Raw genomic sequence first — 13288 nt, 5'->3', positions numbered from 1 at the left:
TGTGAGTAAACCATACAGGTATTTAGTTTTTGTCCAGAGTGTGAAATTTTGACCCCTTATTTGGACACACACACAGGCAGTCAATAATAAATGAATAAATGTGATGCCACTAAGCTGACATCTTCAGTCCACTATGATGTAATGGAAGAGACGCCTGAACGTGTTTTTGTCTGATTCTTCTTGTTTTTTGTGCTGGGGCTTCCATCCTCTGTCTCTGGCTACTTACATTATGGTAACACCAGCAATATACAATAACAAACTAACTGGTAACATTAATTATATTTACACTAAGCTCTTAATGACCACAAGTTCGAACAATTTGGGTTAATTCACAGCAGGTTTGGTGAAAGATGTGATATTATTTAAAAACAAAAAAACAAAAAAAGATACTGAAATATAGATCCAGATTTCTTGAGCTTCACATTTGTGTAATTAATTGATCAATTAATTGAGCATGGCTTAACAAGACCTAGCATTTACACAAAATAAACTTCGTCAAAGTTTGGCATCAAATAACAGCATAAATTACATTTTTGAGCAACTTTAATACTTCGTTTCTTCTTATGCACTTTTTATGCACAAACAATAATACTTACCAACAAAAGCTGCTTCTATAGCTCATGAAAAAGGTTTTTAGATGCGTCCACCACGTTTCCACCAGCTTATATTCTGGAGATCAACAGCTGGGCTTTGCATATCTACTTCTGATTGGCTGAAAAATGTCATGTGATTTTTAGCTTTGGATGCCATTGGTTCAACTAACTTGATAAGCTTTGGTAAATTTAACGAACTTTAAATTATGATTGTGGGAAAATGTGCAAGAACTACAAGTACCAACAAAAAAAATCTGATTAAGAAAAAACAAGCTTTAAAATATAAAAAATCCAGGTCCTCCCTCATTATTTTTAAAACCTAAGGCTGATAAGCGGCCTCGGCGTGTCAGGACCGTTCCAGCAGCTATGACGAGAGGCACCCAACTGCAGTTAAGATGGCGGACAACGGCGCCACCATTGCTCAGCTATATCCCGGAAGTGACGTACGTAAAAGAGTGTTTTAATTATCATCTAACAGGTGGTATCGTCTCTAATATGCATTTTTTGCTATCCACAAATACAATATATAAAATCTTTAGAGGTCATTAGCTGCTGTTTCTCCACCAAGTCCGTCTTTGAGATTTATGCAATGGTGCGGGCTAACGTTAGCTTTGCTAAAGCGAGTGTGCACTTTCTGATTCGGTGGACCGGGCTAACGTTAGCTTAGCTAAATAGCTGTCCTTTTAATCAGAAGCTTGGCAACGTTGTATGGAAATTTAATCTGCCTTTTGGTGGGCTGTGGTATAAAATATATTTGTGTTCAGTTACTTCCAGTACCTGAACTTAATCGGTGTAAACAAATAGCATAACGTATATAGTACTGCTAATATAGATTTTTATTAATTTTGTGGATACACAGAGTTGTAATTCCTCCAGAATTTGCTTTCTGTATTGGTAAAGGATTAACAGTGTACAACCTGCCAGCTTCTATTACAAGCTTTTCACAAAAACCAGTATTATCTGTTAGTACTATAAAATTACATTTCAAAAAATGATTGGCCATGTAGTTTATAAAGTCACTACAGTCATGTAATCTTTCATTTTTGCACAAGCTGCTTCTAATTCATTTTTTTTATTATTAATATTATAATTTTTTTATCATCATTGTCTACAGGATTGTGGATACAGTTGAGAGAGGAGGGGTTCTGGCCGTGTTTTCCAGGGATCAGATAAAGGTAATAAACATATTTCGCTGTTAATAATTACATCCTCTTTCATTGATTTCCTGTTTGCCCTTTACTTTTTTCTTTCAGACATTACATGATGATCTGATTAATGGAAACATGCGTTCCAACAGATTGTACCTCTTGAGAATCCATCTACCTCTCTCAGGCTTAAACAGCACCTTAAACTAAGGGCGCTGAATTTAAGCGACAGGCAGGTAAATGAAAATGTTATCAATCACGTGTATGTATGTGTGTTCACACTTATACTGTATTTAAAGATGGATTTTTTGTTTTGCACTTTTTCCAACAGATCTTTGAGCTTCTGAGGGTGATAGAGGAGGTCATGGGTCTAGGAACCAGGATAAGGAAAGGAGAGATCAAGCTTCTAGACTTGGTGTTTGATGTCATGCTCCCAGAGGTAATATGGTCGGTTTTGCTGGCTTGGGAAATGAGAGTAAATTATTGGTTGAGTTTGATCAGTATTTTATTCATTTGAAACTTGTAAGAAAAAAACAAAGAAGTGAATTCTTTAGAGCACCACAAGGTATGATTGGATCATTTAACTGTTTTTCAGATCCTGATCAGCATCCTGGACGATGAAGGACTGACCTGGCTACTAGCTGAGTTATTAATGGCTAGAGGGAGACTTTTTTAAGTGTAAACCTCCATTTTGTTTATTCATTTTTTGTTTTTGACTCCTAATTTTGGAATATTCTTTTTTATTTGCTCATCATTTTTGTTAAAGCTTCTACCTTTTGTCTTTATTCTTAAAAGATTTAATAAAGTTAATTGCAAATATGAGAACTTTTAAGTCAATTTCTTAATGTTACCAGTGTGATGGTGTCAGCAAAATACTTGATTAATCCCAAAAAGTCATTTCAGTGTTGTGACAGTGTTGTTTTATTAAGAAAACAATTATGATGATGAATTACTTAATCCAGAGGACGATGGCTACTGGCTGTAATGATCTCTTATACTTTTCTGCCTACAGAAGGAAGACAGATTGAACATACTATTTCCTCAGTGTTGTGTAGAGGGTGTGTAGTTGTCCTTTATGTCCAGCAGCTTATACGATATTTGCCTCTGGACAGTCACATCTCTCTTAGCTCAAGAACTAATCGGTTTGATCACTTTCTTTAGGGCTCAGGTTCTGCTGCCCCAGCAGATGCTGGAAAGCAGGTTGCACTTTCTACAACAGACTTACAGAAGACATAAAACAATCAGACATTGAATGATTTTAGCTTCCTTAAGAAGTAAATTTCAGTCCTTTTTTTCTAGACTACTCAATTTGGGCCCACAAGGGACACGGGCTTGTGGGTTTTCAATGTCTCCCTATGGCAACACACCAGATTTAAATTAAATGAGTCCATCAGCTTATGAGTTCTGTCCAATGACTCATTATTTTGAGTCAGCTGTTTTGGAGCAGGGATTCCAGGGAGGTATCTTCCTGGAATTTATGGAACTTCTCACAACAGAGCAGCTGAATTTTATCAAAAGCACTTGAGAAAATGGAGAACATGGTCTTCAAAGTGCTGCCTGAATGCTGTCCAGGTGAGAGTGGGCTCTGAAGCAAGTCTTTAACACCAAGAACAATATGATATGCAAACTGTAATCAGTCCTGGAAGTTGTTGACTTGCTTGGAGGTGAGTTGATAAAAGTCCTAAGGAGTGATATGTAGTCATGTTGTGTTTAACTGGATTATAGTAATAAAATGCTAACAGTATGAAAATGCAGTGGTTACTTGGATACCATGTCTGATATAAATGCACATACTATTCAGTACTAAGTTAGGAATAGTCAACTTTCTGGTGAAATTGACACAAAATGCCCACAGTTCACAAAACAATGAGATCATGAATGTAAGACATTTAATTACAATCATGAAATGGTAATTACTTCAAAAAGAATTTATAGAAAGAACAGTTAACAACAGTGGTGGGTATATGCAACATAATTAGTGTCATGGGTTCGGTGTAGCCTAGTCTGATGGTGTCTAAACAGGACTGTTCACATACAAGCTCTCATTGACAGAATATTTTCTGGTCCATTCATGGTACAGACGTTTTTGGAATTTTTGGTGGTTAATAATCTTAATGAAGTGCAGGATGTTGCGCAGTTAAAAACCTAAGTTTATCAATAAAGATTATAGCGCAAAATAGATACATTCTGACATCATACATAAGCCAAATATCCTTCATTTGTATGTTTATTTTATTTATATAATGTAAATAGTGGAATGTTTTAATATTTGAATGAACACATTTTTGATCAATAAAAATACATGTGTTCATTAACTGTCAGTTTTGAAGTATTTCAAAAGTATGTATAATAACAGTCAACTATAACTGTTTCGTGTTTGATTTAAGATTACTTACATTCTCTTATGGGTGTGATGGTGTATGAAAAGTGTGTTTGCTCTTTAATTTAAGCAGGCCTTTTAAATCTGAGAAATATAATGATAATGATAATAATAGGCTGAATAATAATTATATTTAGTATTAAATGGACAACCACATCTACTTTTGACTGACACTTTTGATATTCTCTCCATTCATTATATAATCAACTTACTCTAAACAAACACCGTTGAACATCTGTCTGTGGTTATTATTGAGCAATTATGTAGCAACTGTTTAATTTCATCCAGCATATATTTGACAATGAAAAAGAATACAACAAACCCAGTCAGCTGCAAAATAAAAAAAAAAACATAGTCCCGTTTTAATGCCACATTCGTCCACTGTTCTCTTGCCATGATCAATATGGCGGACGCGTTCATCGTATCCTAGCAACGGGCCGAAGCGGCGCCTATTTTTGCCGAAGAATAACAACTTCCGGCGCCGAGATTGCGTCACTTCCGGGATAGAGCTGAGAAATGGCGGCGCCGTCGTCCGCCATCTTAACTGCAGTTGGGTACTCTTGGCTGATAAGCGACCGTTCCAGCAGCTATGACCGTATTTTGTGCAGCCTATACCAGCGCAATATTAAAAGCCGATCGCGTGGCAGTACAAAAGTTATAATAATAATAAGGAGCTGTTTTTTTATTATTTTATTTATTTTTTATTATTGTTATGTAATTTATTTTGATGTGTGTAAAGGCTCTATTTGTTTTTAATATGCATGAATTTATTTTATCGTGTAAAGCACTTTGTGTTGCCCCAGCATGAAAAGTGCTTTATAAATAACGTTTGATTTGATAATACCAACAACAACAACAACAATAAAAATAATACTTAATATTCACATTGAGTCAAACAAAAAAAAATTAACAGTAAAAATACAAATATCAATTTAAATAACTTTTTTCTGTAGTTTATGGGCACATTGTTGAGTTTGAGCCATTTTATTATTTCTGTGTTTATTGTTTTATTTGGTCAGTCTCGGTCCTCCGTACCGGAGAGTTTTTATCGAACTACACAAACTGGGCAGAGGCCGCGGTCACGTGGCGCATCGGGACGATGTGGACGACAACATGTCAGGTCGTTAAGTAAGCTAGCTAGCTGTGCTTACTGACCGGATGATGTGGCTAAAGGAAAACACCGCTTTGTCACGCGCCAGCGGAAACACATCTACGTCTCTGGAAAGATGACGAGACCATGTCAGATACAGTGAGGACTACCTCGCGCTCAGACGACAGGAAAAAGGTTAGCAGTGCCTCTCTGGTCACTTAGCTAGCTGCAGCTAACCGAGTAAGCTAATTAGCTAGCGTAAGTCTCCAGCTTGCAGCATCAGCACCGGGATACATTCAAAGGGCTAACGGTCCTAAACGCCCAAGAAGTTAGAGCTCAGAATGGCGATGTACGTGAACTTTAACTCAGTTTTAGGGGTTTTAAGATGAATTCAGAGCCAACACCATTGAAGGTAAGTGAACTTGGAACATAACAAGTTGTTCGTTTACTGGTTTTACTGGAGAAACTGATTGAATCCGCTCGCACGCGTTGACAGGAAGTGATGGGTGACAGCAAACTCATCAGTTGTACTGCACATATGACAGCTGCTCAGGGGGATCCGATTTCTGGCCGCAGATTTCTGCCTGCAGGTATTTAGATGGTTATTTAAGCTGTGAAGATCTTTAGCCTCCTACTCACATTTACACAGTAGTAATAGAGCTTTCCTCACAGCAGACATGTTGACGCTTCCAGGTGGGTCATGCCTTCATTAGGTCACCGGGATGATAGAAAACAGCTGATTCTTTATGTACACACGTGCATTTCTTCTGCAACAACCCTAAAATATCTCAAGTATCTGTATGTTGAGCCACTGTTTCACCTGTTTCATCACAGGAAGTCAAAAATCAACAACTTCTCTCCCAAAACACACTCGCAACGTTAAGACATTAAAAATGTGTCCTCGTAACACAGGCTGAGCTACACCATCATCATGTCTAAATGCAGTTAGCTTAACCTGCAGACTACCTTTTTTTTACGAGGACCACAGCAGCCCCCAACTTAAATTTTTAGGAGCGCAAACAGAAAATTTAGGGCCGCACACTGAAATCACCTTGAAAAGCAAATATTCATATTTCCTCAGATTTTCACAGTATTAGTGATGAATACTTAAACAATAAATTCAGAAATTACAATGTTTACAATTCACATTGTTTTTGTGCAGCAGTTGACATAAAAAAAAACAAAAAAAGAAACATTTTACTGGCTGCACGAATACAAAACAAGTAGACATAGAAATCAGATTTGATTTGATTTTCACTTTGTAGTCGAAGCAGAACGACAACTTTGTCCCCATCACCCCCACAGGACATGGTACGACTGGTCCATGTAGTTCCTGGTAATAAACAGCTTCAGGGACTGATGCTCCTCCAGCTGCTGTTCCCACTCCTCAGTAAGAACAGCAGCTATTGGCTGTCCTACAAGTCGCTAATTAGCATCATCAGCCTGGTACATATAAACGTAATGGATGCTGCCATAAAGAGGGATGTAGAGGAAAAGACTAAAATTGATCAAAAAGACAACCTAAAAATGTTTAGAACAGCAAATAAATAAATAAAATAAATACATAAATAAATAAAACAAAATACATAATAAAAAATAATTCTGTCAATATTTTCTTTATTGTTTAGTTAATTTTTTAAGTGTATTTAGTTTTTTAATTAGGAGTCTTTAACATGTCACATTTTTAACTGTTTAAATATTTCCTCCACACTCTTCATTAACAGACGTTACTGTGACGGTAAACCAGCAGGATCCTCCAGCAGCAGCTTCTACGTTTCATTTCCAGCCTGGTCATGAAACAGAGGTGAACGTCGTCTGAATGCAGCTGCTGCTGCTGCTGCGAGAAGACCAAGCCTCATATGAGAGGGTCTGTACAGCACCGCTCCTCGTTGGGAAGATAAACTCCCTTCATTCACCTCCGTCTCCAAAAGTCTCCAATAACCAGAAAAACTCGCTAGAGGGTCTGAAAACTCGCTAAATACAACCACAAAGTCGCTACGCTGGTAACACTGAGGAATAATACATTCCTCCAAGACCCGCCTCTTTCCACACATTAGCCAATCACAGCGGTCGTTCGTCCCCGCTCACACACACATTGGCTGTCGTCTTCTTCGTTGGTGTTCATGCTGCTACGACGCAACGCTGCTACGACGCAACGCTGCTACGACGCCGCACTGCTGCAATGCAATTCTACTGCAACACCGCGCTGCTGCTGTGACCCATGCTGTGACCCATGCTGTGACGCCATGCTGTGACGCCATGCTGTGACGCATGCTGTGACGCCATGCTGTGACGCATGCTGTGACCCATGCTGTGACGCCATGCTGTGACGCCATGCTGTGACCCATGCTGTGACGCCATGCTGTGACGCCATGCTGTGACGCCATGCTGTGACGCCATGCTGTGACGCCATGCTGTGACCCATGCTGTGACGCCATGCTGTGACGCCATGCTGTGATGCCATGCTGTGACCCATGCTGTGACGCCATGCTGTGACCCATGCTGTGACCCATGCTGTGACCCATGCTGTGACGCCATGCTGTGACGCATGCTGTGACGCCATGCTGTGACGCCATGCTGTGACGCCATGCTGTGACCCATGCTGTGACGCATGCTGTGACGCCATGCTGTGACGCCATGCTGTGACGCCATGCTGTGACGCCATGCTGTGACGCCATGCTGTGACCCATGCTGTGACGCCATGCTGTGACGCCATGCTGTGACCCATGCTGTGACGCCATGCTGTGACGCCATGCTGTGACGCCATGCTGTGACCCATGCTGTGACGCCATGCTGTGACGCCATGCTGTGACGCCATGCTGTGACGCATGCTGTGACGCCATGCTGTGACGCATGCTGTGACGCCATGCTGTTTCTTTTTTCACACATGCCGGGACACCGGCCCAGAAGTAATGCGGCCCACTGGGAATCCTCCTGAACCTCTCGATTAGCTGGCATTGCTCTTGATGTGTATTTCGGCGTGAGAAATCGGAGGTGTAGAAGAGCGTGAGAAGCGACTCGAATGCGTGAGTCTCACGGCCGATGCGTGAGAGTTGGCGGCCCCCTAAAACAAATGTGGCGTACCGGCTTCACCACGGTCTCGTGCTGCAACACGCTGCTGTCCAGTATGACACGAGATAGATCACTCCGCAAGAAACCAGAGCGTTCAGTCGGGATACTACATAGTGAAACCTGTTTACACAGTCTATGGTAAAGTTAGATAGAAAAGAAAAAAAGATAGCAGCCGGCAAATTTATCGCGCTCATTTTTTCTTACCGTGCAATTAACTGACTTATTGCTTATCGCCACAGGCCTGTTACTACCAGAAGTTTAGAAATAACACACAGATCAACAGTGACCAAGCCTTTTCTCATCTCATCGTTCTCTCAAGTTTTGGCTTCCAGGAGAAAAATATTGTTATTGAAACAAACACACAACAGAAACTATTTCCATGTTTCCACTTTTTCCTCCAGCTTTTTTTTTTTTTAAGCTGTTTACAGTTATTTATGACAGTTATTTAGGGAGCAGTACAGGACTTGTGCAATTAATTTTTTTAATGCATCTTTAATTTAATGTAATATTAAAATGCTTTTGGATACTTTTATGTTGTTAATGTGATACTTTCAGGGCGATTTGTAGTGAATTATCACACCGACTGGTGTCCAGGACGCATATAAAACTGGCCAGAGTGTTTCCAGTTTCCAGTCAGAAAGAAGTCTTGATTTCATCCGTGGGCCCGACACCACCTGGCAGTGTTTCTGACAAGCTGGTGAATAAGGTTATTCAAGACAAACATGAGCTCATGTGTACCAGATATTAAATATCCAGGACGGAACCAACCCTGCAGTCACGTTTAATCTCTCAACTGTTAATTAAGACCTGATTCCAGCGGCTGCTTCCCACGTTGGTGGTGGATCTATAAGCTGGTGTCTGCGGGGACGGCAGCGTGGTGGTGGACACGGCCGAGACGCTGTGAAAGCTGAGAGTCGTCCTTCATGCTGCTAATGAGTGTAGGATGTGAGAGTCATTTCCATTAAGTGCTAATAAAGAAATATGGCCGATGAGATGGTGTTTCTCACACCATGTTTAATTCATTGTGACTGGAGGGATCCTGATCACACAACAAGCAGCAGAGTGAAGCCGGCACCTCCACATGGCTTATATAAGCTGATATATAAACTACACCACCCCCAAGCACTCTCCTCCACCAGGAGCGGGAGTGTGTATCTCTGTGGGGTAAACTATGATGGATATTTTACCCTTTAGATGATCTACAGAAGTTTTCCAGGCATTTCTATCCCGTCCAGGAGGTTTACAATCCAGCCACTAAATGTAGTTTTATTCAGAGACTCTATCTGGTAAATCCACAATGATCCATGATAACAGCATTATTTATCACATTTCATCATAAAAACATCACCATAACTACTATGTTGCTAAGAGACCTCTATTTAGACCTGGACATGATGATGAAGCCACTTCCTGTCAGACTTTCCACCAATCAGAGAGCTTAGATTGACGGTAACGTCCAATCAGGAGCAGCCAAAGACCAACCAGTGAGCAGAAAGTTCTATGTGTGTGTGAAAAGAAGAAAAATAATGCTCCTCTATGGCTGGAATAAAGCCAAGAAGACGTTTCTGATGCACGGTGGCGCCACAAAGCAGCTGAGCTGGAGTTGGTTTAGTGAGGATAGCAGGTAAATAGTAGCAGGAATAACTGGAAATGAGGAAAAAGTGGAAACATGGAAATAGTTTCTGTTGTGTGTTTGTTTCAATAACAATATTTTTTCTCCTGAAAGCCAAGACTTGAGAGAACGATGAGATGAGAAAAGACTTGGGGAACAAAGATGGTGAAACATGTCTTGGAGTTTTAAGTATTAATCCATATATAAAACATCATCTGTTGTCATGGCCACAACTTAGCACTGTATCAGCATCAGCTTTGTTGGTCAAACATAAATAACTTTTTAAAGTGTGTTTTTTACTGATTTATTTATCATTTTTACCAAAGAAACCAGTCTGACCAGTTTCTAGAGCTATTTACCAGTAAAGGTCTGATTTATCTGATGACTTCATATTTTCCGCTGTTCATTCTCACCTTCACCATTTCTTTAGATGTGATGAAGCACTGAGGTGTGTTTTTTAGCTCCAGTGATCTTACGTGTTATTAGTTAATAAAACAGGGTTTCTGATTGGTCAAGTTTTACACTCCATCATGTAACTCCACCCTCTCCAGTTAAAACCTTTTCATTGATGGTATCACAGAGGAAGGAAAAAACTGAGTGTGTAAAGGTCAACGACCGGCGTTGTTAATGCATCAGAGTGAAGCTGAGAGCTGTGAAGGTGCAGAGTTTCACTCCTGCAGCCGCTGCTCAGGTGTCACCTGGTGGCCGCACTCCACCACGGCACCCAGAGTAACGTGAGAAACGTTTGATCCGTCCAGGTAAGCCGACACCTGTGAGGATGTGTGTCACTCAGCTGGGGCACCAGGATCCATAAGTCTGGTGTTTTACGCTATGAAAGGCTGCAAAACAGCAGCTGGATGCAGTCAGCTGGCTTCTTGACCAGCATCCTATCAGCTCTCCAAACAGGATCAAACCGCCCATGGCTCTGTGGTTGCAAATTACAACATACTGATCAGTCAGGTCCTGCTCATATGTTAGCAGGTGCTGCTGATGTCACAGCTTCCAGACCACACCCACCTGCAGTACAGGTGCTGCTGATGTCACAGCTTCCAGACCACACCCACCTGCAGTACAGGTGCTGCTGATGTCACAGCTTCCAGACCACACCCACCTGCAGTACAGGTGCTGCTGATGTCACAGCTTCCAGACCACACCCACCTGCAGTACAGGTGCTGCTGATGTCACAGCTTCCAGACCACACCCACCTGCAGTACAGGTGCTGCTGATGTCACAGCTTCCAGACCACACCCACCTGCAGTACAGGTGCTGCTGATGTCACAGCTTCCAGACCACACCCACCTGCAGTACAGGTGCTACTGATGTCACAGCTTCCAGACCACACCCACCTGCAGTACAGGTGCTGCTGATGTCACAGCTTCCAGACCACACCCACCTGCAGTACAGGTGCTGCTGATGTCACAGCTTCCAGACCACACCCACCTGCAGTACAGGTGCTGCTGATGTCACAGCTTCCAGACCACACCGACCTGCAGTACAGGTGCTACTGATGTCACAGCTTTCAGACCACACCCACCTGCAGTACAGGTGCTGCTGATGTCACAGCTTCCAGACCACACCCACCTGCAGTACAGGTGCTGCTGATGTCACAGCTTCCAGACCACACCCACCTGCAGTACAGGTGCTGCTGATGTCACAGCTTCCAGACCACACCCATCTGCAGTACAGGTGCTGCTGATGTCACAGCTTCCAGACCACACCCACCTGCTGTACAGGTGCTGCTGATGTCACAGCTTCCAGACCACACCCACCTGCTGTACAGGTGCTGCTGATGTCACAGCTTCCAGACTACACCCACCTGCAGTACAGGTGCTGCTGATGTCACAGCTTCCAGACCACACCCACCTGCAGTACAGGTGCTGCTGATGTCACAGCTTCCAGACCACACCGACCTGCAGTACAGGTGCTGCTGATGTCACAGCTTCCAGACCACACCGACCTGCAGTACAGGTGCTGCTGATGTCACAGCTTCCAGACCACACCCACCTGCTGTACAGGTGTGGTTGACACTTGAGCGTGGAGGCTTAGTTTCCTCATCTCCCAGGAGTCGTCCTGCCAGGCAGCGCTCCTCGTGTCTCACCTGCGTCCACGCCCAGTTTGCTCTCTCAGTCCGACCACAGCCGCTGGCTTTCTTCTTCTTCCACCTGCGTTTTACAGGATGTTTGTTCTCACCTGTCAGGTCCTGCCATGGCAGCTGGCGTCAGCGTCGTGACCGACCTGCCTTACTCCCAGAGAGGAGAGACCAGCCTGGAGATGGAGACAGGTACGAGAGCTCTGCTTTTTATTTGGCATAAGCTTTGAACTTCAGCTTATTTAACTCAGTTTTTGGATGATTTATTTTCTCTCTTCCTGCATGTTTTCCCCTGGTTGATTCCACCTCAGCCTGAGCCGGCTCCGCCTTGAAGTAGCTGGAACAGAAAGCAGTAAAGGCGGCAACACAAACGTCTTCTTTTAATTCAGTCTTTTAGTTTTGCTTTGTGAGAAAACATTGGATGATCAAAGAATAAAATAAATAAAAAGGACTCCTTTCAGCTCCTCTGAAAGATGAAATTTGCTGATTAGAGAACCGTTCTGACCTGTTATCATTAATCATTATTTTTAGAATCCAGATAAAATGTGTTCGATTTTTCCGACTGCGTGATGAGTGAAAACTGGGACGGTGAGCGGCGTGTTGGACGTCTTCATGTCCCTTCTTATGTCTGCACCACAGCTTTCACCCTGACCGTTAACTTGTGTTTATTTCTGTCTTCTGATGCCAACATAACAAAATAGAACAAAGTAAATTCCATCTAAATCTGTGCTGCTGTGTGCAGATTTACTAAATCCTACATATTAACTCTATCTCTGAACTGATGGAAAGGCTCCAGGACCGCTACCTGGACCAGGACCTCTACCCGGACCCCACCCTACCCCAACCAGAGTCGACCAGGAGGAGATTTAATGACTTAGTTAAACCAGCCAGGCGTCCTTCATGCAGCACGGAGTGAAAACTCATAGGTGTCAAAGCCCTAAAATGAGTTTTATTCTAAACATTATTCAGAGGAGTAATGGAAGAAATGTGTGTGAGGACAAACTGGAAGCCAAAAAACAAGTTTTATAACTTCCTAGAGGATATTATATATAGACAAAATAAATAGACACATAAAATAGATACAAATACAACAAATATACCAATAATGTTTGTTTAGATGGGAAAAAGTGAAATATGACAAATAGAGTCAAATCAAGTCAGACTAAATAGCCAGTGAAATTTACTAAAAAGTACATTTCTACAATTTAACTCTGTAATTCTCCTAATTTATTTACTGGATTAACATGAAATGAGAGTAAATATTAAATTAATAGTAATAAATAAATGAATAAAAAAAGAAATCAAAT

The 13288-nt window shown here is 41.7% G+C and overlaps 1 protein-coding gene and 1 long non-coding RNA gene across 5 annotated transcripts in view; one reads left to right on the top strand and one right to left on the bottom strand.

Annotated features, from left to right (window-relative positions):
- Positions 1–2336: 2336 nt before the first annotated feature.
- On the bottom strand, positions 2337–2461 carry LOC121636913. The gene is made up of 2 exons (XR_006009782.1): positions 2423–2461; positions 2337–2368 (listed from the first exon to the last, which is right to left on the bottom strand). It is a non-coding gene; the product is annotated as an uncharacterized LOC121636913 (long non-coding RNA).
- A 2756-nt stretch (positions 2462–5217) lies between these two features.
- Positions 5218–13288, top strand: part of ptpdc1a (protein tyrosine phosphatase domain containing 1a) — a 55959-nt gene continuing 47888 nt past the window's right edge. The window contains exons 1-3 of one of the 4 annotated variants that reach the window (XM_041980769.1): positions 5416–5620; positions 5705–5798; positions 12090–12173. In XM_041980769.1, coding sequence (XP_041836703.1) covers positions 5594–5620; positions 5705–5798; positions 12090–12173 — 205 coding nt within the window. In that variant the 5' untranslated portion in view covers positions 5416–5593. The other 3 variants (XM_041980770.1, XM_041980772.1, XM_041980773.1) reach the window with 3 other exon arrangements.

The sequence above is a fragment of the Melanotaenia boesemani genome, chromosome 3 (assembly GCF_017639745.1).
Source record: "Melanotaenia boesemani isolate fMelBoe1 chromosome 3, fMelBoe1.pri, whole genome shotgun sequence".
NCBI classification, from domain to species: Eukaryota; Metazoa; Chordata; class Actinopteri; order Atheriniformes; family Melanotaeniidae; genus Melanotaenia; species Melanotaenia boesemani.
Note: the sequence above shows the minus strand (reverse complement) of the source record. Positions and strands in the feature narration are given on the sequence as shown.